The sequence below is a fragment of the Phaseolus vulgaris genome, chromosome 8 (genome assembly GCF_000499845.2).
Source record: "Phaseolus vulgaris cultivar G19833 chromosome 8, P. vulgaris v2.0, whole genome shotgun sequence".
Taxonomy (NCBI): domain Eukaryota; kingdom Viridiplantae; phylum Streptophyta; class Magnoliopsida; order Fabales; family Fabaceae; genus Phaseolus; species Phaseolus vulgaris.
This window is the reverse complement of record NC_023752.2, coordinates 40,482,611-40,509,573: the sequence shown is the minus strand read 5'-3', so window position 1 is coordinate 40,509,573 and position 26,963 is coordinate 40,482,611. Positions and strand designations below refer to the sequence as shown.

The 26,963-nt window shown below is 50.0% G+C and overlaps 2 protein-coding genes across 2 annotated transcripts; one reads left to right on the top strand and one right to left on the bottom strand.

Moving 5' to 3' along the window:
• Nucleotides 1-5,837: 5,837 nt before the first annotated feature.
• Nucleotides 5,838-6,395, top strand: LOC137825135 (uncharacterized). The gene has a single exon (XM_068630808.1). The coding sequence runs from the start codon at nucleotides 5,838-5,840 to the stop codon at nucleotides 6,393-6,395; it is 558 nt and encodes a 185-aa protein (XP_068486909.1).
• Nucleotides 6,396-24,778: 18,383 nt separating this feature from the next.
• On the bottom strand, nucleotides 24,779-26,608 carry LOC137825134 (uncharacterized). The gene is made up of 3 exons (XM_068630807.1): nucleotides 26,268-26,608; nucleotides 25,366-26,165; nucleotides 24,779-25,275 (listed from the first exon to the last, which is right to left on the bottom strand). The coding sequence occupies exons 1-3, from the start codon at nucleotides 26,606-26,608 to the stop codon at nucleotides 24,779-24,781; spliced, it is 1,638 nt and encodes a 545-aa protein (XP_068486908.1).
• Between the last annotated feature and the right edge of the window lie 355 nt (nucleotides 26,609-26,963).

Here is a 26,963-nt window from a genome sequence, read left to right as displayed (position 1 = left end):
GTTAGTGAGCATGATTCCAATTCACCTAGGCATTCTTCACCTTCTAGACCATCAAGTGAAAATGAGAGTGAAAGTCCTTGTGAAGGTGACTTATTGATGGTAAGACGTATGTTGGGCACAATTCCAAAATCTTTGAATGATACTCAAAGAGAAAATATTTTTCACACCCGATGTCTTATCAACAACAAGTTATGTTCCTTGATTATTGATGGGGGAAGTTGCACTAATGTGGCTAGTACAAGAGTTGTGGAGAAGTTAGCCTTACCCACTATCTCTCATACCAAGCCCTACAAATTACAATGGCTTAGTGAAGTAGGTGAAATCATGGTGAATAAACAAGTCCTCATTAACTTGGAAATAGGAAAGTATAAAGATGAGGTTTTATGTGATGTTGTGCCCATGGAAGCATCTCATCTTCTTTTAGGAAGGCCTTGGCAATATGATAGACATGTTTTACATGATGGCCTATCCAATACAATGTCTTTTTCCATCCTAGGGCACAAAGTTATATTAAAACCCCTCTCTCCCAAAGAGGTTCATGAGGACCAAATAAAAATGAAAACTAAAAGAGCAAATGAGAAAGAAAAAGAAGTAAGTACTACACCGAGTCACACCATTTTCTCCTCTAAATCCATCATGTTGGCTCGTGCTATACCTCAAATGGACCCTCCAAGGTCTTTTTCTTCTTTATCTTTTTCATTACCCAAGGTTCCTATTTCAACACCACCTTGGTTAAAATATGTTAGGGATGATTTTTTTCATACCTCCTAATGGGTTTCACCATTTAAGAGGTCTTTTTCCAAAAAACATCATCATTTCCAAACAAATTTTTCCAACTTGGTCGATTTATAGGACATCCTTTTCTGCAATCCCTTTGGTTCCATCTGCTAAGTCATGTCTTCCTTTTTCTTACACTTTGATTGTAAAAGTAAACTGACTTTGTTATATGCAGGGATTCAGAATTCGTGGACGAATTCTCTCCAACTCGGGGAGTATGATGAGAGTCAAGTAAAGGAGGTTTTTATCAATGAAGGAAGAGGCAATTCACCATCACACTTGAAGTTCTTCCTTCTAGTCTTCTCAAAATTAAAAGAAGACATAAAATAAAGAGAGGCCCAAGCCCAAAGCCCAAAGCCCAAGCCCAAGCCCAAGTCCATCCTATGAAGGGCAAGGCCAAGTTTTAAATAATAAAGAATATTGTTTGAAGGTGCTTAGAGGGAAACATTAGAAACCTCTATTGTTAAAGCATCTTTTAGTCTTTAATTAGGAGTCTTAGGGGGGGTGTTAGTAGATAGGTGTAGGAGTAGAAAAGGAGGTGCCAAAGTGAAGGAAGAGGTCACACCTTCCTCATGCTTTGTTTTAGGCGCCAATTCTAGAAGCTTTTTAGGAGGGAGTTTTTGAATTTGTGTAACTTACATTTCAGCACCTTAGGCTATAAATAGAGGTGCTCTCTTTGTAAATTTCAGATTTGAATTTATCTAAAGAAACTATACTCAAAATTGGAGTGAGCATTGGAGAGCTTTTGAGCCTTCTTCTCTAGTCTTATCTTGAAGGATCATGGTTTCCTCAAGTGGCGGCTTGCACACTCATCTAGGAGCATCGATACTTCTAGTGGTGTGATCATCCAACCTTTCTTCCATCTTCATGAGCATTCTCTTCTCCTTCCTTTCTTCTCTTGTTAATTTCCTTGTCTTAGCTTGTTTCCTAGTTGTTTTGGTTTCGCAATTTCAGCTTGTTAATGTGTAGCTATGGTTCATTTGTGTTCTTGGCTGCTCTTCATCTTTTCTTCTTCAATTCCAGCATTTTGATTCGGTACCTTGCTGTTTTTTGTTTTGTTAATTAGTGTTTTCGCCTTTCCTCCATTTCTTTTGGTTCAATTTGACAATATGTGGAACATCCAAATGAGTTTGGGATTTGGTACTAGTTTTTGGTGAGTTCTTGTCTTAGAACATTGATCCAACTCTAAGAAAAGTCCCTAAATAATGTCCAGCTCAAGGTGATTCCTAAGAATGTCAAGAATCATTCTCTATATGGCTAGTGGAATCACTTCAGGCTGGATGCTACCTGCTACCGCAGCCCAGATGATGACACGTGCAGGGTTGGATGCGAGCCACGCATCCAAAGCGTAACTGCCTGGAGAGAGAAAAAACCTAGCTATAAAGGTAAACTTAACAGAATTTGCAGAGGTACGTTTTCATTACGGCTCATTGTTTTGGGTTGAGTGCACTTTAGTACGGTTCTACAGAGTATAGTTTTCTCTTAGTTTTGGGTGCTCTTGTCACTGACTTGAGCGTCGGAGCGCCACCGGCCGCAGAGGCGCCATCTTGTGTTTTCAGGTTCTCAGAGAGACTATCTGTGGTGTGGACTTGAAGGGCACGTGGTGTCAAGCTGGTGAGGAAGATCGTGACGAGGCAACGCTCTTGCGCTAGGTCAACCGACAGGATCAAGTGTTTATCAAACTAAGTGAAAAACAACCTGTTGTTTTGTCGAAACAACCGATTGTTTTACTCTTAGGTGTTTTTGAAAAGGTTGAAAACTGTTTTGGTTGGTTGACTTGTTGTCAAACCAAAACAATCGATTGTTTCGTGCTTTCAATCGGTTGTTTGTTTGAAAATCCTAACAGAATCTGTTTTGTTAGTTAAGTGTGCTTTAAATGATTTTCAAACTGAATGCGCTCCTGTTTTAAATGCTTTGACTAATCTTTGAAAGTTATAAATAGTTTGTTTATGTTTTGTAACAAACAAGGAAAGAGAAAAATAGATTTGAGTTTTTCAAAGATTGCTTTCAAGATTTGAAATTTCACTATTCAACTTTGGTTTTCTTAAGAGAGAGTGGAATAGGATTACATTTGTACTGATTTCATTTCATTCTGTAACAAGTGTAATTCGTTCTGAATACTTTGTAAATTCTGGTGTTGTAAGCCAAGGAGTGTCGTGTGCTCTTGAGGTTGTCAAGATCAACATTCTTGGTGTGTGCTGAGCCAAAGGAAGTGTGTTTCTTGAGGGGTTCAAGGTCACTTCTTTGGTGGTTTTGTGTGTAATCTGTAATTGATTGCTTAGTGGATTGCCCAGTGGGTTCTGGGGACTGGATGTAGCTCTTGGTTTAAGAGTGAACCAGTATAAACTGTTTGTGTATCTCTTTTTTCCCTTAAACTCATTTAAATTTAGTTGTTTTTGATTTGCTGGTATAAAGAACCGATTGTTTTTCTGGTGCTTTGCTGTTTTGTGCTTTGTTTCTTGGCTAACTGAATTCCTAATATGGTTTCTTGCAAAGTGATCCTGCCGGTTGACCTGAGTGCAAGAGTCTTGCCAGGTCAAAGGTCTCTCCTCTTGATCAGCTTCGCACCATGTTCGCCTTTATTCCTCACGTCCTAATTCCTCGCAAGAACCTGAAGAAAACAAAGTGGCGCCGCTGCGGGCGATTGCGCTCCGACGCTCAAGTCAGTGACGGAATCACCAAAAACTCAGAGAGAATATCTCAACTTAAGGAACCGTGCGCAGTGAATCTCAGTGTACTAGAAAGTATTCTGAAAGCGTACCTCAAAAGTCTGTTAAGTGTTCCTTATATACCTGAGCACTTTCTCTCTCCTGACGGTTACACCTCTGGACACGTGGCTCGCATCCAGCTATACACGTGTCACCATCTGGAGCTCCCTCCACTTGAGCGTCACCTCTACTCTTCAAGCCATTCGACTAAGTTACCCATACAAGGAGTAACTTGGTACACAGCTTACCTTGGAGCCCGACCCCTTAAGTGGCGAGTACGGGGTGTCACCTTGCACACCTTCTCTGTGGTCTCGCCTGCCGCTATCACGATCTGCTTCACTTGCATACCATGCATGTTCTGGGAAACTGTTCCCTTGCCCCGACCTCTGGCTAGGGAATGATCATCTGATAACCTCATCCTCCTCTTCTGCGTGACAAGCATATCGCTAGTCCCGTACTTGTACCCCTTGGAATCCTTAAGCAAGCTTTCCTGATCTTCCGGCGATGTGCGCCTTTCGGCGGTCTCTAACCACCTGATCTCCTAGTACTCACATATGGCGACTATGACGCAACTCTGGTGACCGCTGGTTACACACACTAGAGATTGGAGAACGCCAAGTCAACGATCGGCGACTACACAGACTTCCCGATGTACTTCCTTTCTGTCAACCAGGTGTCCCGTTCAACACGCCCATATTATCGCTTGCTGCCACGTCATCACTCCCGATTACCTGATCGGTACACAAGCCCCACAGTCTTAAGCTGAGACTTGACTAGCGAAAAGACTAAGAAGTCAAATCATCGTCGACCTACGTGGCGTTTGTACGGATTTCCGTACGTTCGTACCCTTTGCTTCTCTGACGCTCCACCAACCCCCTCTTTAATCAAACGACACGTGGCTTCATCAACGGTCGTTTTTAACTGTCGTTTGCGCTTCCTACAACGTTCGAAACCCTTAAACCCTTCGCGCTTTTCACTGTTTCATCATCTTTCTTCATCCTCAAGCATTCCAAACGCTTTCTCTGCGAACCACGAAACTTCTCGTCTCTCTCAATCTTCAACTTTCTTCAGCGTTCATCCGATCATAAAAAGGTAACCCTTTTACCCCTCCTATTGACATTTACAGCATTTTAATCGGTTTGCATCATCCACTAACTGTCTGAAGCATACGTTGTGGGCTGTTTCTCTTTTTCTCGTAACCTAAGGTTTCGTCCTTGATAACGTCCATCCCAGCGAACCCTTATTCGTTCGTTCTATCCTCTTCGTCCTCAATCGAGTCATTCTCTGTTGTCCTCATTTCATCCCTTTTCTTTCCTTTGCAGTTCTTGCGATGGCTCACACGAAGTCCACCGCTAATCCTCCTTCTTCATCGCGAAACCCTCCACCCAAAACTCGTAGGGTTGTCCCTGGGACAAATCCTCCACCAACACGCAACCCCTCATGAGCCTCTGGTGCTCCCTCCACACAGGCCGAGAGGCCTACCTCTTCTCACGCCAACCCTACCCAGGCAACTCCACCACTCGCCGGGGGAGCCCCCCTTCCTCCGCAAGACTACAAGGAGCTCTATCCTTGGGCCACCCCAGCTCTGCTGAAAGAGACCTCGTCAATAAATACTGGTTGCTCATCTAGCCTTTACCTTGTGCAGATAACATGTTGGGAAAAGGAAAACTGGCGGAATTGAGGGCGATCGCCCGATCTCACAAGCTTGCGGCGGGCTCCCAAACTGTGCCCAACTCGGTGGTGGAGATCGCCGCTGCCCAAGGCAAGACTCCTCCCCGAGGTCCAACTTCTTCCGGTGTAGTACCCGCCCCAGAAAGGAAAAAACTAGTTTTGAGGAAACCCAAATGGAAGACTCCTCAGGTGGTGTAAGAGGAAGAACATGACGACGAAGATACTGAGGATGGTCTTATTACTAAGAGGACAAGGGTGGCCACCTCTACACCACCTACACTCCCAACACCAACACCGCCCTCACCTCCAGCTCTGCTAGGACTAGTCCAAACAACACCCCTGGCCACCGCGCCCCCAGTAGTTGAAAGCAGCGGCCCTAACTACGTGGAAAACCCTCCAAGCGCCTCAACACCGTTTGTATCTGTCGGAGAGGGTCCTCCTTCCACCACATCCATCGCGGGGGCCGCACTAGGAGAAGATGAGGGCGCTCAGATTTCGCCAATACTGATAACAAAATCTCCGACCTCACCACCACGCCTAGAAGCCCCCCTCGCTTTACAAACTCAAGAGGGTGGTGGTGAAAGTCAACATCAAACCCCACCAGTGCCTCCAGCATCGATCTCCAGCCCCCCAGCTTCCTTCGAAGAGACCTTGGGACCCTTCCCAACCCAACTGAAGACCATGGCGAAAGATCTTCCTATGCTCGTATCAAGAGTTGTGAAGGCTTCACTCAAGAAGCTCCAAGAGGAGAACTCCGCGCTCAAGGAATCAAATCTTATAATAAGGGTTGAGGCGGAGAAGCTCACTTGCAACCTGCTGATGACTGAGATGGAACACTCAAGGCTGGAGGATGCATTGGACGCTGAGCTAAGGAACACACGCAAGGAGGCCTCCGATCTGCGCCAAAAACTGCACACCCAGCTTCAAGAGAAGATTGACCTGGAGAGTAAGTTGGTTCCATACAGGGTCAAGGTGGCAGATATGGAGGCTGCACGAAAAGCTGAAGCGTCCATGGTGGAGAAACTTGAGAAAAGATCAGCAGATAGGGAGATCCTCCTAGGGAAGGTCGAACAGGAAAGGGACAAGGCTCTCGCTGAGCTCGCCGAAGCTCGTGAGGAGACCAAAAAGATTGCTGCAGAGCTGGCCCAGACTCGGGATGAGGGCAAAAAAGCTGCTGAAGAACTAGCTCGATCTCATGAGGAGAAAGAAAATCTGAAGAAGCAAACTCATGAGCTCTAGCAGAGCGCTGCTCAAGTCCTCTCCGCCGGGTTCGACGCCGCTCTGGAGCAAGTAGCATGCCAATACCCTGAGCTCGACCTTTCCATGGTGTCGATCTGCAACGAAGTGGTGGATGGGAAGATTGTACCCTCTGAAGACTAACTGCCTCTCCCCATCGCCTCTTCTTCGAAACTTGTCGCTTATCCTTTGTTTGTAATAGCTATTTGTGTATAGACTTGAATTGACGTTGCTTATATAATTTCCATTTCCTGAATACCGTCTTTCTATTTACCTTGCATGCTTTTGCCTCTATTTACTATGGGGTTAACTAACGTAACCGGTGAAACTTACTCAACTGCATCAACTCAGCAATACTCGGGCTTAACCCTTCACATACTGCTTTTAACTTGAGTAAACTGTTAACCTTATAACAACTTATCAAACTGTTAACTCAAAGTAAACTTGAGCAACTATTAACTCTTTAGCGGTGACATTTAACACAACTTGTGAACTTAAGGCAACAAACCTTAGCATAAATCACTTACTAGGCAGCAGGTTTTAACTAAAACTAGTATTAAAACACAGTTTACCTGATCTGCCAAGCGAGGTGACCCCTTACTCCTGTCATCGCCTGGAACTCTTCTAATCGCCGTACAGCCCATTCGCTATCTCAACCCTCACGCCGTAGGGTTCTGGCGATGCGATCTTTCTTACTTTCATAACTTGATCATGGTTCCCTCATCTTTGGGTAGAGGCGCCTTTCGGATCCTTCTCTACCTCCCTGAGTTTTAGAACAATAATCTGAACTCGTTCAAGACGAGAGGGATTTTCTTTCTTCGCACCGCCTGCAAGCGTGGAAGATTTATCTGGTCTTACTGGGTCAATATTGATGTTTCGCTTAAAGGGGGAAAGGCGTTTTCCATCAACCTTCCCTTCCCGCCGTTTAAGGTCACGAACACCTCTGATCTTTCAGTTTATCTTGCCTGAACTTACTCTGGGGTGAGAAGGACTTTCTCTGGTGCCTCAGCTTGCCCAGGGTATACATCTCCTCCCCCCTGGATGCACTGAGGACCTTTAATCTATTCTCGCCTGCACTCACTCAAAGGCGAGGAGGACTTCTTCTGTTCTCGCCTGAACTCGCTCAAGGCGAGGAGGACTTCTTCTGTTCTCGCCTGCACTCGCTCAAGGCGAGGAGGACTTCTTCTGTTCTTGCCTGCACTCGCTCAATGGCGAGGAGGACTTCCTCTGTTCTTGCCTGCACTCGCTCAGAGGCGAGGAGGACTTCTTCTGTTCTTGTCTGCACTCGCTCTAAGGCGAGGAGGACTTCCTCTGTTCTTGCCTGCACTCGCTCAAAGGCGAGGAGGACTTCCTCTGTTGCCTCAAGACGCACGAGAGCGTTGAGGTCTTTAATCATCATTGGTGCCTCCGATCGCCGAAAGACGATGAGGTCTTTTAAACTGTTTAACTATTGCCACCGATCGCCGAAAAACGATGGGAACTTTAAAACTTTTAACTGATGTCGCCAATTGCCGAAAAACGATGGGGACTTTAAAACCTTTAACTGATGCCACCAATCGCCGAAAAACGATGGGGACTTTAACACTTTTAACTAGATACCGCCAATCGCCGAAAAGCGATGGGGACTTTAAAACCTTTAACTGATGCCGCCAATCGCCGAAAAACGATGGGGACTTTAAAACCTTTAATTGATGCCGCCAATCGCCGAAAAACGATCGGGACTTTAAAACTTTTAACTAGAAAGCATGCAATCTTAGAAACTTTAAACTTGAAAACTCTTCTTTATTGGGTGGCCTCATTAAAAACCCTCCTTAGGGAAAAAAGAGTGCCCCCTTGAACTGTTTTAACGGAAAGCATGTAAATCTCTTCATGTTGGTCTTTACTTACAAGGCTTTAACTGTAACATAATTTGAGATGCGTGGCGTTCCAAGTGCGAGGAATCGCCCCTCCTTCTAACGTCTCTAAGCGGTAGGCGCCGTTCCCGAGCACCTCGGTTATTCTGAACGGTCCCGTCCACTTAAGTGATAACTTGTTCTCCATCTCGTATTGATGGGCCTTCCTCATCACCAGGTCGCCCTCTCTGAACCGCCTCGGCATTACCTTAGAGTTATACCTTCGCTCAATCCTCCTCTTTACTGCTTCGGCCTTCACTCTCACCTCCTCCCTGACCTCATCCAGTAAATCCAGATTCATTCTTCTTTCTTCGTTCGAGTCTTCCGCCACAAAGTTCTGGAATCTCAACGAGCTTTCCTGGATTTCGACTGGAATCATCGCATCACACCCATAAACCAGGCTAAACGGGGTCTCGTGGGTTCCTGACTGTTCAGTGGTATGGTACGCCCAAACTATGCGGGGTACCTCTTCAGCCCACGATCCCTTAGCTTTCTCTTGTCTTCTCTTTAAACCTCTCAGCAACACTCGATTGGCAGACTCCACTTGGCCATTTGTCTGTGGGTGCTCAACGGATGGAAACACCTGTTGTATTCCCACCTCTTCGCGCAGCTTCTTAACCAGGTGACTTGCAAACTGAGTCCCATTGTCCGAGACCAGGCGTTTAGGCACACCAAACCGGCACACGAGGTTCTTCCGCACAAAGCCTTCGATCTTATGTGCGGTGACTTGGGCTACTGGCTCCGCTTCGATCAACTTGGTGAAGTATTCAATCGCCACTACCAAGTACTTCATCTGCCTGACCGCCAATGGGAAGGGTCCCAGAATGTGAATTCCCCATGTGTGAAACGGCCAGGGGCTATAAATTGACTTCAGCTCTTCTGGGGGTGCCTTGTGCCAATCGGCGTGCTGCTGACATTGCTTGCAACATTGAGCATACTTCTTGCAGTCCTCCCTCATCATTGGCCAGTAATAACCTGCACGGAGAGCTCTTGCAGCCAGAGCTCGACCCCCGATGTGACTCCCACATATACCTTCATGGAGCTCGGCCATAATTCTTGTACATTTTTCTCCGTGCACACATTCTAGGAGTGGGTGCGTAAACCCAAACCTGTACAGCTCGCCGTCGATCAAGGTGAACTTGCTAGAGTTCTTCTTTATCTTCCTAGCCTCCGTTGGATCCAGCGGGAGAAGCCATCTGCCAGGCAGCGCTGGTATTGCGTTATCCACGTGTCTGGCCTATGCGTAGCGCAGACCTGCGCCACGTTCACCCTCTCCCCTTGACATGCTCTTATTCTTGGCGTTCTCAAGGTCTCCTAGGTTAAGGACCTGTGACTTCTCGCCCCTCTCCCCGTCGACTTACTAATCTGAAGAACCTGGTGATCTGCTACAAACGCTCTAGGCGTCTTCAGAGTTTCTTGAATAACGGTCCTCTGCCTACCCCCTTGCCCGAGCTGGCGAGCTTGGCTAGCAGGTCAGCTCAGGCATTTTGCTCCCAGGGTACATGCACCACATCGAACGAGGCAAAGGAACCCTTCAACTCCTGCACATACTCCAGGTAAGCCGCCATTTGTGGATCCTTGGCCTGAAACTCGCCTATTACTTGTCCCGTGACCAACCGAGTCACTCTTGGCCACCAACACCTTAGCTCCCATCTCCTTAGCCAACAAGATACCTGCAATCAACGCCTCATATTCTGCTTGATTGTTGCTAGCTTTAAAGGCAAACCTCAGGGACTGATCTATCAGCACGCCGTTGGGCCCTTCTAGAATGACTCCAGCACCGCTGCCCTGCTGGTTAGACGATCCGTCCACCGAAAGTACCCAACGAAAATCGTCCCCCTCAACTCGTGTTGCTTATGACGAGAGCTCGACCACAAAATCAGCAAAAATCTGCCCCTTGATCGGTCCTCGGGGTTCGTATTTGATGTCCAACTCCGACAGCTCCACTGCCCACTTCACCATCCTCCCAGCTACATCAGGCTTTTTTAAGACTTTCTGGATAGGCAAGTCGGTCATCACCAGCACTGTAAAGCTTTGGAAATAGTGGCGCAACCTCCTCACCGAGAATACAACTGCCAGAGTAGCTTTCTCCAAGGCCTGATACCTTACTTCTGGGCCTTGTAACACCTTGCTAACGAAGTAGATAGGTTTCTGAGTCTGATCCTGATCTTGGGCGAGGACCGCACTCCCCGCCCTCTCAGTTACAGCAAAATACAACCTGAAAGGGGTTCCTACCAAAGGCTTGCACAAAACTGGCGGGCTCGCCAGGTACTCTTTAAGCTTTACGAAAGCTTATTCGCATTCCTTCGACCAGGCAAACCTATTGTTTCGCCTTAAGCATTGGAAATACGGATGGCCTTTCTCTCCACTAGCTGACACGAAACGAGATAGGGCGGCCATCCGACCTATAAGCTACTGCACCTCCTTTACGGTACCTGGGCTTCTCATCGCCAAGATGGAAGCACACTTATCAGGATTTGCTTCAATTCCCCTTTCAGTCAAGAGGAAACCCAAGAACTTCCCTGTCTCTACGCCAAAAATGCACCTCTCGAGGTTTAGCTTTAATTTGTACTTGGCGATCGTGGTAAACAGCTCCTCCAGATCTGAGATGTGCTTGCCTTTTGTACCGCCCTGGTAGTCGGAAGTGATGACGTGGCATTAGGCTATTGTATAGGCGTGTTGATGGGACGCCTGGCTGGCAGAAGGGAAGGAAGTCGGGGGACTCGTGTAGTCGCCAGTTATTAAGTTGGCATGCTCCGATCTCCAACACACCAGAACCGGCGGTCACCGGGTTAAAGATGAAGTCGCCAGATGTAAACCCAGGCGACCAAGTGATTAGAGATCGCCGAAACAAGGACATCGCCGGAGATGAAGGCAGGTAGACATTTCCCAGCTGGCCAGAGGATGAGGTCGGGGGACAGCTTGCTTGAGCATACACGGTGAAACAAGTGGTGCAGATCATGAAGGCGGCCGGCGAGACCACAGGGAAGGTGTGTACGAAGGCACCCTAACTTGCCAATCCAGAAGAGATCGCGCTCCAAGACAACTATGCACTGAGTAGTATCATGCATAAGTAACTTAGCCAAAGGAGAGTCAGAAGTAGCGCCCAAGTCAAGGAGGCTCCAGATGATGGCACGTGTACAGCTGGATGCGAGCCACGTGTCCAGATGTGTAACTGCCAGGAGAGAGAAAATGTCCAGGTATATAAGAGTTCTCAACGAACTTCTAAGGTACGCACGTTCAGATTGTCTTCTTTACGCTTGCGAGTTCTTGAGTATACTGAGAGAGAACTGGTTCACGGTTCCTTGAGAGAGTTCTTGAGTGTTACTCTTAGTAATTGGTGGTTCAGTCACTGACTTGGGCGTTGGAGTGCGATCGGCCGCAGTGGCGCCGTTTCGTCTTTTGCAGGTTCTTGAGGTGGATCGCGACGAAGGACGGAGGCAAACACGGCGCATACGTCAATCCAAGTTTGACGAGGCAAAGCTCCAGCGTTTTGGTCAACAGGCAGGATCATCAGGCGCCCACCGTGGGGCCGTGTAAAACCTGTTCCCATCCACAGCATGAGTTCTTAGAGGTTTTTGCAGTTTTCTGTGTGGTTGTGTGTTGGTGCAACCATTGTCCGCTGTTCATCTAGGTTTTGTTCGGTAATTTCGCGTTTTCCACCGTTCGTTTGGGTTTTTGTTCGGTGAGGTGAAGTTTTCTGCTGCTTACGCGAGATTTGTTCGGTGAGATCTGAGTTCTTTGGCTCGTTTGGATTTTCGCGGAAGAAGTGCTGGTTTTTGGTGGAGTCGCGGGTTTCTGTGGAGGTTTTCTGTGTTCTTGAGGTTTCTTTCGAAGTTTCGCGAAGTTCTGACCGATTGATCGCTGAATCGATCGTCGCTGAAGGAGGTGTTGTTCATTGCACTCTGTGATTTGTCAAGTTTTCATGAGAAAAATGAGAAGCAACCGTTCAAGTCCAGTTGCGCCCGTTGCTGCTGAAGGCGCCTTGACTATGGCGCAGATGGTGGAAATCATGCGTTCGTTGCAGGCGAATGTGGAAGCCTCGCGTATAGGGCAGGCGAGAATGCATGAGGACCTGGTCGCCTTTCGAGCCAGGAATGATGAGCTTAGCAAAGTGACTGAAGAACTGCGTCAAGCTCTTCAGGAGCAGCGAGGGCGCCCAGTCGCTGAAGAGGTCGCGCCGTCAACGCCGCCTCGTGTTTTTCCTATGCCTTTCGCTCAGGCGATTACCGACACGCCTATCCCTGCGAGTGTGGTATCTGTTAAGGCTGTTTTTACCGGCGTGGAGGATCCTGAGGCTCATCTCACCACGTTCCATACGCAGATGATGCTGTCAGGAGGATCAGACGCCGTGTACTGCAAGATGTTTGTGAGCACACTCCAGGGAACGGCGCTGGAATGGTTTGTGAGCGTGCCTACAGGTCACATAACCAACTTCCAACAGTTTTCGAAAATCTTCGTCGAGCAGTACATCGTGAACAAGGCACCGCCCAGGGTGTCTTATGATTTGTTCGACATAAGGCAGTATCAGGGAGAGTCCCTCAGGGACTACCTGAATCGTTTTGGGGCGCATATGGTCCGATCGCCAGCCAAAGATGAAGAGATGCTGGTCTACGCATTCAAGAAGGGCGTGCTGCCGGGACCATTCTGCGAGGCATTGATCAGGGCTCACCCTGCCACATTTGCTGAGGTCAGGCGACTTGCGGTGGCCCACATCGCTGATGAGAGTGAGGTCGCCGAGAAGAGGGGAAGCGTGGCTCCCGCTAGGCCACGTTCCCAGACCAGGATCCAGCCACAGAGGGTGCTGGAGACAGCAGCGGCCAGAAGGGATCAGAGGACTCGCCATCCTTATGATCCAAGGAAGAACAAGGGCAGGGGCCAAGGTCGCCCGTAACCAGCACACCGGGAGTACAATCGCCCGCCAAAGCACAAGTTTGTCATGGGATTGGCGGACCTGATCGCCATTCCCAATATATCAGCTAGGTTGAAAGCCCCCGAGAAGGTGGGCGACAAGGTGCTGGGACCAAAGCTAGACGCCTGGTGTGAGTTTCACCAGGGCTTTGGCCACACCGTGGATTCATGCTTGGCTTTAGGATACCAGCTCAACGATCTGGTCAAGAGCGGGTTCCTAAACGACTACTTGCTGGACAGAAGGACGGGGGGCGCGTCGAGCTCCCAACCAGCAGGTGGAGAGGCTCAGCAGCACGAGATGCCTACCCACGGGGAAATCCACACCATTGCAGGAGGTTTCTCGGGTGGTGGATGCACCGCATCACAGAGGAAGAGGTATGCGAGGTCTGTGATGACGGTGGATATGTTTGAGGACCACTCGCCGGATGTGGACATTACGTTCACCAAGCAAGATCTTCGGGACGTTGTGCCTCATGACAACGATCCCATAGTCATCTCGTTGATCACAGCAGGAAGGAAGGTCCACAGGGTTCTAGTGGACCAAGGAAGCTCGGCAGACGTGATGTTCTGGCCGACTTTCACGCAGTTGGAGCTACCCCTTGACCAGCTGAGGCCCTATGGAGGGTGTTTGTATGGTTTCGCTGGTGATCAGGTGGAGGTCAGGGGGTACATTGAGTTGAGGACTACGTTTACAGATGAGGCGGGTTCGAGAACAGAGAAAATCAAGTACCTTGTCGTAAATGCTCCCTCAGCATACAACATTCTGCTGGGAAGACCCACATGAAGGTGAAGTTGCCGTCTATGGAGGGGGTGGTGATCACCATCAAATCCGACCAGAATGAAGCGAAGAAGTGCTATGAGAATAGCCTGAAGAACAAGAGGTCGGTGAGTTACGTGACAACCACCCCGCCTCCTGGTGTGAAGCCCAGATCGACGGTAATAGAAGAGACCGCCGGAAGAGACGTGGTGATGGTGGATGCTGAGCTGGGGGAGGGGAACGCCGGTTTAGAGGAAGACGAGGCCAGAAATCACCCTGAGGAAGCGAGGGAGCTGGGAATCGCCAGGGCGGTGATCGCCAGAGAAACTAGGCCAAAACCCGTCGAGCAGTGGCTCGAGAGAGAGATTGGAGGAAAGATCTTCAAGCTGGGAAGATCTCTGGAGGTCGAGCTCCAGGACCAGATCGCCAAGGTGATAGAGCGGCATCTGGATGCGTTTGCATGGTCCGCTTCGGACATGCCCGGGATCGATCCCGACTTCTTGTGCCATCATTTGGTGATGGACAACTTGGTGAGACCAGTACGGCAGAGGAGAAGAAAGTTCAACAAGGAGAGGAGGCAGGCGATTAGAGACGAAACCCAGAAGCTCCTCGCTGCAGGCCATATCAGGGAAGTCCAGTACCCTGAGTGGCTGGCTAATGTCGTGCTGGTGAAGAAGAGCAACGGGAAATGGCGCATGTGCGTCAATTTCACCGATCTGAATAAGGCTTGCCCAAAGGACTCATATCCTTTACCAAGCATAGACGCCCTGGTGGACAGTGCTGCAGGGTGTAAGTTGTTGAGTTTCCTGGATGCCTTCTCGGGGTATAACCAGATCAAGATGCATCCCATGGACGAAGAGAAGACTGCCTTCATGACCGAGAGATCGTGCTACTGCTACAAGGTGATGCCGTTTGGGCTGAAGAACGCGGGGGCCATGTACCAGAGGTTAATGGATCGGGTACTTGCACCAATGCTGGGAAGGAATGTGCAAGCGTACGTGGATGACATGGTCGTGACCTCGTCAGAGAAAAGCAAGCACGTTGCGGACTTGGAAGAGGTGTTCACTACGATCGCCAAGTTTAGGTTAAAGCTGAATCCTGAGAAGTGCATCTTTGGCGTGGAGGCTGGAAAGTTCCTGGGATTTCTCTTAACTGAAAGAGGAATAGAGACCAACCCGGATAACTGTGCCGCCATCTTGGCGATGAGGAGCCCGGCCACTGTGAAGGAAGTACAACAGCTTACAGGTCGGATGGCCGCCCTGTCTCGCTTCGTGCCGGCCAGCGGAGAGAAGAGCCATCCATATTTCCAGTGTTTGAGGCGCAACAACAAATTTGCCTGGACGAAGGAGTGTGAGGAAGCCTTCGTCAAGCTTAAGGAGTATCTGGCGAGCCCTCCGGTTTTGTGCAAACCGCTGGTGGGAACCCCTCTCAGGCTGTATTTTGCTGTAACTGAGAGGGCGGTGAGTGCGGTGCTCGCCCAGGACCAAGATCAGGCTCAAAAGCCTATTTATTTTGTTAGTAAGGTGCTGCAGGGCCCCGAAACGAGGTATCAGGCCCTGGAGAAGGCTGCACTGGTAGTAGTCTTTTCGGCGAGGAGGTTGCGCCACTACTTCCATAGCTTCACGATACTGGTGATGACCGACCTGCCCATCCAGAAGGTCTTGAAGAAGCCCGATGTTGCGGGAAGGATGGTGAAGTGGGCAGTGGAGCTGTCGGAGTTTGATATTAAGTACGAGCCCCAAGGCCCGATCAAGGGGCAGATCTTCGCAGACTTCGTGGTCGAGCTCTCGTCTGAAGCAGCACGAGTTGAAGGGGATGATTTCCGTTGGGTGCTTTCAGTGGACGGATCGTCGAACCAGCAGGGTAGCGGTGCTGGGGTCATCTTGGAGGGGCCCAACGACGTGCTGATTGAACAATCTTTGTGGTTTGCCTTCAAGGCCAGCAACAATCAAGCAGAATATGAGGCGCTGATCGCCGGTATCCTACTGGCCAAGGAGATGGGAGCTAGGGTGCTGATGGCAAAGAGTGACTCGCTGTTAGTCACGGGGCAAGTAACAGGCGAGTTCCAGGCTAAAGATCCACAAATGGCGGCTTACCTGGAGTATGTACAGGAATTGAAGAGTTCCTTTGCCTCCTTTGAAGTGGTGCATGTGCCCAGAGAGCAGAATGCCCGAGCTGACTTGCTAGCTAAGCTCGCCAGTTCAGGCAAGGGCGGTAGGCAGAGGACGGTAATTCAAGAAACTCTGAAGACGCCGAGAGCATTTGTAGCAGATCACCTGGTCCTTCAGATAAGCAAGTCGACGGAGAAAGCGGCGAGGAGTCACAGATCCCTGACTCAAGAGACCTTGAGGTCGCCAAGAATAAGAGCATGTCGGGGGGAGAAGGTGAACATGACACAGGTCTGCGCGACACATGAGCCAGACACCTGGGTGACGCAGTACAAACGATGCCTGGCGGATGGCCTTCTCCCGCTGGATCCGACGCAGGCTAGGAAGATAAAGAAGAATTCTAGCAAGTTCACAATGATTGACGGCGAGTTGTACAGGTTTGGGTTCACTCACCCACTCCTGGAGTGTGTGCACGGGGAAAAATGTACAAGAATTATGGCAGAGCTCCATGAAGGGATATGCGGAAGCCATGTCGGGGGTCGAGCTCTGGCCGCAAGGACTCTCCGTGCAGGTTACTATTGGCCAACAATGAGAGAAGATTGCAAGAGGTATGTGCAGTGCTGCAAACAATGCCAGCAGCACGCCGATTGGCACAAGGCGCCTCCTGAGGAGTTGAAGTCGATTTACAGCCCTTGGCCGTTTCGTACATGGGGAATCGACATCCTGGGACCATTCCCGCTGGCGATCAGGCAAATGAAGTACTTGGTGGTGGCGATTGAATATTTCACCAAGTGGATCGAAGCAGAACCAGTGGCCCAGATCACCGCACAAAAGATCGAAGGTTTCGTGTGGAAGAACATTGTGTGCCGGTTTGGTGTGCCCAAGCGCCTGGTGTCGGACAATGGGACTCAGTTTGCAAGTCACCTGTTGAAGAAGCTGTGCGAAGGGGTGGGAATTCAACAAGTGTTTGCATCCGTCGAGCACCCTCAGACGAATGGCCAAGTAGAGTCAGCCAATCGGGTGTTGCTAAGAGGTTTGAAGAGAAGGCTAGAGAAAGCCAAGGGAAGTTGGGCTGAGGAGGTACCCCGTATAGTCTAGGCGTACCACACCACCGAGCAGTCAGGAACCCATGAGACCCCGTTCAGCTTGGTCTATGGGTGCGATGCAATGATTCCAGTAGAAATTCAAGAGAGCTCGCCGAGATTCCAGAACTTTGTAGCGGAAGACTCGAACGAGGAGAGAAGGTTGAATCTGGATTTGCTGGATGAGGTCAGGGAGGAGGCGAGATTGAAAGCTGAGGCGGTGAAGAGAAGGATTGAACGAAGATATAACTCGAAGGTGATGCCAAGACAGTTCAGAGAGGGCGACCTGGTGATGAGGAAAGCCCACCAGTACGAGATGGAGAATAAGCTGTCGCCTAAGTGGACGGGACCGTTCAGAATAACCGAGGCGCTCGGGAACGGCGCCTACCGCTAAGAGACATTGGAAGGAGGGGCGATTCCTCGCACTTGGAACACCACGCACCTCAAGTTATATTACAGTTAAAAAGCTTTGTAAGTAAAAACAAACATGTAGAGTTTGCAAGCTTTCCGTTAAAACAGTTTGAAGGGGGCACTCTTTTTTCCCTAAGGAGGGTTTTTAATGAGGCCACCCAGTAAAGAAGAGTTTTCGAAGTTTAAAGTGTTTTAGATTGCATGCTTGTTGTTTTCCGAAAGTTTTTAAGAAAGACCTTGTCACTTATATGTGATTTAAGGCAAGTTAAAGATATATTGCATGCTTTCTAAAAAGTTTATAAGTCCCCATCGTCTTTCGGCGATTGGCGGCATCAGTTAAAGTTAAAGTCCTCATCGTCTTTCGGCGATTGGAGGCACCAGTTAAAGTTAAAGTCCTCATCGCCTTTCGGCGATCGGAGGCACCAGTTAAAAGACCTCAACGCCCTCGCGCGTTCTGTGGCAAGATAAAGACCTCCTCGCCGTCGAGCGAGTGCAGGCGAGGAAGAGTAAAAAGTCCTCAGTGCTTCCAGAGGAGAGAAGATGTAGCCTCTAGGGCAATGTAGAGGCACCAGTGAAAAGTCCTCAGTGTTTCTAGGGGGGAGAAGATGTAACCCCTAGGGCAATGTAGAGGCACCAGTGAAAAGTCCTCAGTGTTTCTGGGGGGGAGAAGATGTAACCCCTGGGGCAATGTAGAGCCACCAGCAAAAAGTCCTTAGTGTTTCTGGGGGAGAGGAGATGTAACCCCTGGGGCAATGTAGAGGCACGAGATAAAGACCTTCTCGCCGATGAGCGAGTTCAGGCGAGTTAAAGACCTTCTCGCCGATGAGCGAGTTCAGGTATGGTGTAAAGGGTGGAAGAAGTTTGGAGGGTGGCTAAGGTAGGTTCGAAGAGAACGCCTAGCCACCCGGTCTCTTGTTCTGAAGCTCAGGGAGGTAGAGAAGGATCCGAAAGGCGCCTCTACCCCAAGATGAAGGAACAATGGCCAAGTTGTGAAGCCAGGAGGAAGCTGATATCGCCAAGAGTCTTTGGCGACCAGGAGAAATTCAAGCAATAGCGAGAAAGTCAAGACCCGTTTTGATAAGGCAGATCAGATGAGCGGTGTCTTAAGCCATTAGTTAAGTTGAAGTTCGTTGTTTGAAGAGCGATTTCACGCTAAGGTTCATTACCTTGAGGCTACAAGTTGTTAGAGTGTTTTTATTCGGAAGTCGGTGGTTCGAAGCAGTTAAGTATACAATTGCGCTTACGAAGTTACTAAGTTAATTTCTTTGAAGTAAATTATGCAAGGAGAGATAAAGCAGACAAAGAAGTTACAAGAAGAAGCGCAAAGACTTTATAATAAAGTGCGATCAGTTCAAGGTACATATACAGAAAAAGGGAAAGTCTATTACAATTATGTGTAAGGAGAAAGCATAAGAATCGTGGATGGAGGGAAGCAATCAATCTTCAGAAGGAACAACCTTCCCGTCCACCACCTCATTGTTGAGAGACACCATGGAAAGATCCAAGTCGGGGTACAGGCAGGCGAATTGTTCCCGGGCAGCCTCGAATTCAGCAGCAAGAATCTGGGCAGAGCTCAGCTCAAGTTCTTCAATCTGTTTCTTTAGCCCCTCGTTCTGCTGCTTCAGCTCTTCAGCTTGTTTCTTGAGTTCTTCAATTGTTTCCCGAGCTTGAAGAAGGTCTTCAGCAACCTTCTTGGATTCCGCCTGCACCTGGGCCAGCTCTGCGGCGATCTTCCCGTTTTCTTCGTTGGCTTCAGCAAGCTTGGCCATGGTGTCGTCTCTCTCCTTCTCCACCTTCCCCAAGAAGACCTCCCGATCGGCTGACCTTTTCTCGAGGTTCTTTACCTTAGCGGCGTCTGATTTGATCAACACCTCCAGGTCAGCCACTTTGACGCGATAGGGTACCAGCTTGCTCTCTAGCTCAATCTTCTCTTGAGCCAAGAGTCGCACCTTATGGCGTAGATCGGTGGCCTCCTTGCGTGCCACCCGGAGCTCAGTGCTCATAGCATCTTCCACTCGGGAGTGATCGATTTCGGCGAGCGTTAGATTGCAGGATAACCTCTCCGCCTCAATCCTTATGGTGTGATTCTCCGCTCGGAGTGTGAAGATGTCATCCTGGAGCTTCTTGGTGGAGCTCTCCACAGCTTTGGATATGATGGAGGGGAAATCCTCCGCCATCATCTTCAGTTTTGCTGAGAAGGGTTCCCACACCCTTTTGACCTCAAGAGAGAGGTTTGCTTGTGGAGGCATCGGAGGGGCTTGTTGTTGGTTCTCGCCGCCACCTTCTTGAGTTGGTTGTGGAATGGGTGCTTCTTGGCGTGGTGGCGACGTCGGGGATTCAGTGATGAGGATTGGAGAGTTGTGAGCACCCTCATCCCCGACTAGTGCAGCGTTTGCGGTTGAGGCGTTTGAAGGAGGACCCCCTCCAACTGATACATAGGGCGTGGAGGCGCTCGGGGGGTTCTCCATGAAGTTGGGCTCGGCGGCCTCAACCACAGGAAGTGCAGACGCCAGAGGAACCGCTTGGACTGGCGAGGTGGGAGCTGGTGGAGGAAGCAGTGTTGGAGGTGGAGCTGGGGTGGAAGGTGGTGTTGATGTTAGAGGAGGAGGCGGAGCAGATGGTGAAGAAGGCGCCACCCTCTTCCTCTTGGTGATGAGGCCATCTTCAGTCACCTCATCGTCTTCTTCTTCTTCCTCATGAACCACTTCGGGGGTTTTCCTCTTTGGTTTCCTGAGGATGAGCTTTTTGCACTGGTTGGCGGGCTGGGCCTCGGAAGGAGCTGGGCCTTTGGGGGGCGATCTGCCCTGTGCGGCGGCGATCTCCACCACTGAGTTTGGCACGGTTTGGGAACCCGACGCCAACCCATGGGTTCGGGCGAGTGCCCTCAACTCAGCCAGCTTTCCCTTGCCCAACATGAGGTCTGCATAATGCAAAGGAACATGGGTCAGCTTAGAGAGAAAGAAAAACGCATAAGTCAGTATGCAAGAAAAGCAGATAAGGGGTGCAGAAAATAAAACCAAAGTCTTGTGCACGGCAGACAAGACGCCCAGCAACAGTTAACAGAGGAATGGCACAAGACAAAGACTTAAACGTTGAGGCACTAACCTATGCGAGTCTCGAGTTGATCTTCGAAGAACTCGAAGGAGATGAGCGTAGTGGTAAGGAAAGTGATGTTGAGATCTGCCACGCTCTTCCAGAAGAGGCACAGATCTTTGTCCAAGGCTCCCATGTTGTCGGGGCTCCTTGGCCTCCTGAAGCTTCCCTTGGACTCTTTATTCCCCTTGTTTACCCAATACAAGGGGAAGCCGTCGAGCAGCGAGGCGTCCTTGTCGTTTGGGCGCACCTGGACAAACTTGCCTTTCCAATCCTTGTAGGATTGCTGGAAGATAGAGAAGATCGACCTTCCAGCAATCCCGTTCAGACTCACCCACAGGCGATCTCCCGGGTGTTTAGCTTCGAACAAGAAGAGAAAAACGTCCACTGACGCTGGCAGCCCCAAATGTGCGCACATGATTTGGAACGCCCGCACGAACGCCCAGCTGTTGGGATGGAGCTGGGCGGCGGCGATGTCGAGCTCGGTAAGTAGCTCCCTTTTAAAACGAGTGAAGGGAAACCTAAGTTTCACCTTCTTGAACATGGTGGTGTATACGAAGCAGAACAACCCGCCGTCGTTCCCTTTGTCGTCGGCGCACACTGGCATGTCGGGGGAGCAAGGTAGCACCATCATCTTGTCGTCATGCTCCTTGTGGAACGACAGGTGAGGCTCGTCCCCTTTCTTCAATCGAAGAACTGCCCCAGCAGAGTTTACTGAGGAGGTTTCCTTCAACAAGGTCGGGGTGGCCCATGGGTATAATTTTTTGAAGTCTGGGGAAGGAACGGAGGCTCCTCCGGCGATAGGTGGAGTAGCCTGAGCCAGGTTAGGGCGGGAGGGTGCAGGCCTCTCAGCCTGGGAAGAAGAAGCACCAGGTGCTCGCGGTAGGTTGTGTGCTTGAGATGAAGGGTTTCGTGACGAGGGAGGAGGATTTGGGGTGATCTTTGAGCGAGCCATCGCGGAAACTGCAAAGGAAGAAGAAAAGGAAAGGTGATCAGGGTTCGCAGAGGCTGACTCGATCGTGAAAGAAGGGTGAAAAACGAACGAACGAAGGTTCGTTGTAACGAAGACGAAGCCCTAAGTTACGAGAAAGGAGAAATAGAAGAAACAGCCCACAGCGTATGCACCAGACAGTTAATGGATGATGCGAATCGGTTAAAATGCAGGAAAAGTCAGCAGAAGAAGTAAAGGGAGTACCTTTTTATGATCGGAAGAGCGATGAAGGAAGTTGAGGATTCAGGAGGTTGAAGAGCGTCGTGAGCTTTTGCAGAAGAAACTTGAAGCGTTTGAGGAAACGAAGAAGTGATGGAACAGTAGAAGCGAAATGGGTTTAAGGGTTTTTCGAATGGGTTTGGGAAGCGCAAACGACAATTAAAGGTAACCGTTGATGAAGCCACGTGTCGAGCGATTGGAGGAGTGGTTGGTGGAGCGTCAGGAAAGCAGAAAGTACAACCGTTTGGAATTCTGCGCCAGCGCCACGTAGATCGGTAATGACGTGACTCCTTCAGTCTTTTCGCTGGACAAGTCTTCGCTTAAGACTGGGGGGCTTGTGTACCGCCCTGGTAGTCGGAAGTGATGACGTGGCATCAGGCTATTGTATAGGCGTGTTGATGGGACGCCTGGCTGGCAGAAGGGAAGGAAGTCGGGGGACTCGTGTAGTCGCCAGTTATTAAGTTGGCGTGCTCCGATCTCCAGCACACCAGAACCGGCAGTCACCGGGTTAAAGATGAAGTCGCCAGATGTAAACCCAGGCGACCAAGTGATTAGAGATCGCCGAAACAAGGACATCGCCGGAGATGAAGGCAGGTAGACATTTCCCAGCTGGCCAGAGGATGAGGTCGGGGGACAGCTTGCTTGAGCATACACGGTGAAACAGGTGGTGCAGATCATGAAGGCGGCCGGCGAGACCACAGGGAAGGTGTGTACGAAGGCACCCTAACTCGCCAATCCAGAAGAGATCGCGCTCCAAGACAACTGATCCTGCCTGTTGACCGGAGCGCTGGAGAATGCCTCGTCAAAGGATCGACGTGCGCACCGCTTATCACCTTCGTTCCTCCTCTGGATCTACCTCAAGAACCTGCAAAGAAACGACACGGCGCTGCTGCGGCCGATCGCACTCCGACGCTCAAGTCAGTGACGGTATCACCAAATACTAAGAACTAGAACCGTGCAAAAACTCTCTCTCACAACAGCTCTGTCACTCGCAAGCGTAAAGTGTATGAACTGAACGTGCGTACCTCAGAAAGTTCGTTAAGAGCTCTTATATACCTGGTGATTTTCTCTCTCCTGGCAGTTACAAACTTGGACACGTGGCTCGTCTCCAACTGTACACGTGCCATCATCCGGAGGCTCCCTGACTTGGCGCTGCTTCTACTCTCATTTTGGCTAAGTTACCTATGCATGGTACTGCCCAGTGCATAGCTAACTTAGGAGTGCGATCTCTACTGAAACTGGCGAGTTAGGGCCTTCATACACCTTCCCTGTGGTCTCGCCGGCCGCCTTCATAATCTGCTTCTCCTTCATCTTCGGCGATGTGCTTGTTCTGGCGATCTCCGACTGCTTGGTCGCTTGAGTCTGCATCTGGCGACTCCATCCTCAACCTGGCGATCGCCTATTCTGGTAAACTGGAAGTCGGAACACGCCAACTTAACAATCGGCGACTACACGTGCCTCCCGACTTCCTTCTTAACTGCCAACCTGGCGCCTTGTCAACACGCCTACACTGTAGCAAGGTGCCACGTCATCATACCCGACCACCAGGGCGGTACAACAACTATGCACTAAGTAGTATCATGCATAAGTAACTTAGCCAAAGGAGAGTCAGAAGTAGCGCCAAAGTCAAGGAGGCTCCAGATGATGGCACGTGTACAGCTGGATGCGAGCCACGTGTCCAGATGTGTAACTGCCAGGAGAGAGAAAATGTCCAGGTATATAAGAGTTCTCAACGAACTTCTGAGGTACGCACGTTCAGATTGTCTTCTTTACGCTTGCGAGTTCTTGAGTATACTGAGAGAGAACTGGTTCACGGTTCCTTGAGAGAGTTCTTGAGTGTTACTCTTAGTAATTGGTGGTTCAGTCACTGACTTGGGTGTTGGAGTGCGATCGGCCGCAGCGGCGCCGTTTCGTCTTTTGCAGGTTCTTGAGGTGGATCGCGGCGAAGGACGGAGGCAAACACGGCGCATACGTCGATCCAAGTTTGACGAGGCAAAGCTCCAGCGTTTTGGTCAACAGGCAGGATCACCTTTTTCTAGCGAGGTTACGACCATATCATCTACGTACGCCTGCACATTCCTTCCCAGCATCGGTGCAAGTACTTTGTCCATCAACCTTTGGTACGTAGCCCCTGCATTTTTCAGCCCGAAGGGCATCACTTTGTAGCAGTAGCACGATCTCTCAGTCATGAAGGCGGTCTTCTCTTCATCCATAGGATGCATCTTGATCTGGTTGTACCCAGAGAAGGCATTGAGGAAGCTCAACAACTTGCACCCTGCTGCACTGTCGACCAGGGCGTCTATACTTGGCAAAGGGTATGAATCCTTTGGGCAAGCCTTGTTTAGATCCGTGAAGTCGACGCACATGCGCCACTTCCCGTTACTCTTCCTCACCAGCACGACATTGGCCAACCATTCAGGGTACTGGACTTCCTTGATATGACCCGCGATGAGGAGCTTCTGCGTTTCGTCCCTAATCGCCTGTCTTCTCTCCTCATTAAACTTTCTTCTTCTGTGTCGCACTGGTCTGACCTGTGTGTCCATTGCTAGGTGGTGACACAAGAAATCGGGGTCGATTCCCGGCATGTCTGAAGCAGACCATGCAAAAGCATCCAGATGCCTTTCTATCACCTTGGCGATCTGGTCTTGCATCTCACCTTCCAAAGATCTTCCCAACTTGAAGACCTTGCCCCCGATCTCCCTCTCAGCCACTGGCGATCACCGCCCTGACGATTCCCGACTCCCTAGCCTCTTCTGAGCGGTTTCTTGCTTCTTCCTCCCGACCGACATTTTCTCCCCCTGCTTCAGCGTCCACCATGACGACATCGCCTCCGGCGGTGACATCCATCGTCGCGTCGACAACTCGCCTCTCTGCTGTCCCAGGCTCCACACCGGGAGGTGGTGTCGTGGTGACGTAGCTCACCTACCTCTTGGTCTTGAGGTTGTTTTCGTAACACTTCTTTGCCTCCTTCTGGTAAGACCTTATGGTGATCCCCACCCCTTCCATTGACGGCAATTTAACCTTCATGTGCCTGGTTGAGGGCACAACTCCTATTCTGTTGAGGGTCGGTCTTCCCAACAGAATGTTATACGCCGAGGGGGCATTCACGACGAGGTACTTGATCTTCTCCATCCTCGAGGCTGCCTCGTCTGTGAACGTGGTTCTCAACTCAATGTACCCCCTGACCTCCACCTGGTCGCCAGCAAACCCATACAAGCATCCTCCGTAGGGCCTTAACTGGTCAAGGGGTAATTGCAGCTTGGTGAAAGTCGGCCAGAACATCACATCTGCCGAGCTTCCTTGATCCACCAGTACCCGGTGGACCTTTCTTCCCGCCGTGACTAGCGAGACAACTATGGGATCGTTGTCATGAGGCACAACGTCCCTGAGATCCTCCTTTGTGAACGTAATGTCTACATCTGGCGAGTGATCTTCGAACACATCTACTGCCATCACAGACCTTGCATATTTCTTCCTCTGTGATGCAGTACATCCACCACCTGAGAAACCTCCAGCGATGGTGTGGATCTCGCCGTGAGTGGGCATCTCATGCTGCTGGCCCTCACTGCTCGCCGGCTGAGAGCTCGACGCTTGCCCCGTTCTCTTGTCCAGCAGGTAGTCATTCAAGAAGCCGCTCTTGACCAAATCGTCGAGTTGGTAACCCAGGGCCAAGCACGAATCAAGGGAGTGACCAAAACTTTGGTGGAATTCACACCATGCGTTCGGTTTTGGTCCTAACACCTTGTCTAAGACTTTCTCAGGCGCCTTAAGCCTGGCAGCTATGTTGGGAATGGCGATCAGGTCCGCCAATCCCATGACGAACTTGTACCTCGAGGGGCGATTGAACTCCCTAGGGCGCCCTGGACCCCTCCCCTTGTTTTTCTTTGGATCGTAAGGATGGCAAGTCCTTTGATCCTTTTTGGCCGCCGCCGTCTCCAGCACCCTCTGCGGCTGGATTCTAGTTTGGGCCTGTGGCCTAGCAGGAGCCATGTTCCCTCTCTTTTCTGAAACCTCACTCTCGTCGGCGATGTGGGCCACAACAATTCGCCGAACTTCAGCAAACGTGGCGGGGTGGCCCCTAATCAGCGCCTCGCTGAAAGGTCCAGGCAGTACGCCCTTTTTGAAGGCGTATACCAACATCTCCTCGTCCTTGGCAGGCGAACGGACCATCTGTGCTCCGAAACGATTCAGATAGTCCCTGAGGGACTCTCCCTGATATTGCCTTACGTCGAACAAGTCGTAAGACACCCTAGGAGGCGCCTTTTTCACGATGTACTGGTCGACGAAAAGCTTTGAGAACTGCTGGAAACTGGTTATGTGACCTGTAGGCAGGCTAACGAACCATTACAGCGTTGTTCCCTGGAGTGTGCTCATAAACATCTTGCAATAAACTGCGTTTGAGCCTCCTGACAGCATCATCTGCGTGTGGAACGCAGTGAGATGTGCTTCAGGATCTTCCACGCCGGTGAAAGAAGCTTTCACGGCTACCACGCTCGCAGGGATCGTCGTGTCCGTGATCGCCTGAGCAAACGGCATCGGAAAGACGCGTGGCGGCGATGAAGGTGTAATTTCTTCATCAGTTGCGCGTCCTCTGTGCTCGTGAAGAGCTTGACGCAGCTCCTCAGTGACCTTGCTGAGTTCCTCGTTTCTGGCCTGAGAGGCGACCAGGTCTTCGTGCATCTTCGCCTGCTGGACGCGCGACGCCTCCACATTCTCTTGCAACGCGCGCATGATCTCCATCATTTGCGCCATGATCATGGCGCCTTCTTCAGCAGTCGGCACAACGGGACTTGGACGCGTACTTCTCATCTTTCTCATGAAATACCAGCAGATCAAACTCCAACGACCAGAACCTTCTCCAGCGGAACAATCGATCCAGCAATCAATCGGTCAAAACCTCCACATAAACTCGCAATCTCAACACGTAACTCCTGCTTTTCTACTAAAATTCCCGATTCACCGATCGAAGATTCAAACGAACGGTAAAAACTTCGATTTACCGATTGAAACTCGCACAAACGGTAAGAAACTTCAATTCACCGATCGAAAACTTAAACAAACGGTGAAAAGCTTCGAAAATGGTTGCACCAGCACACAACCACATAAG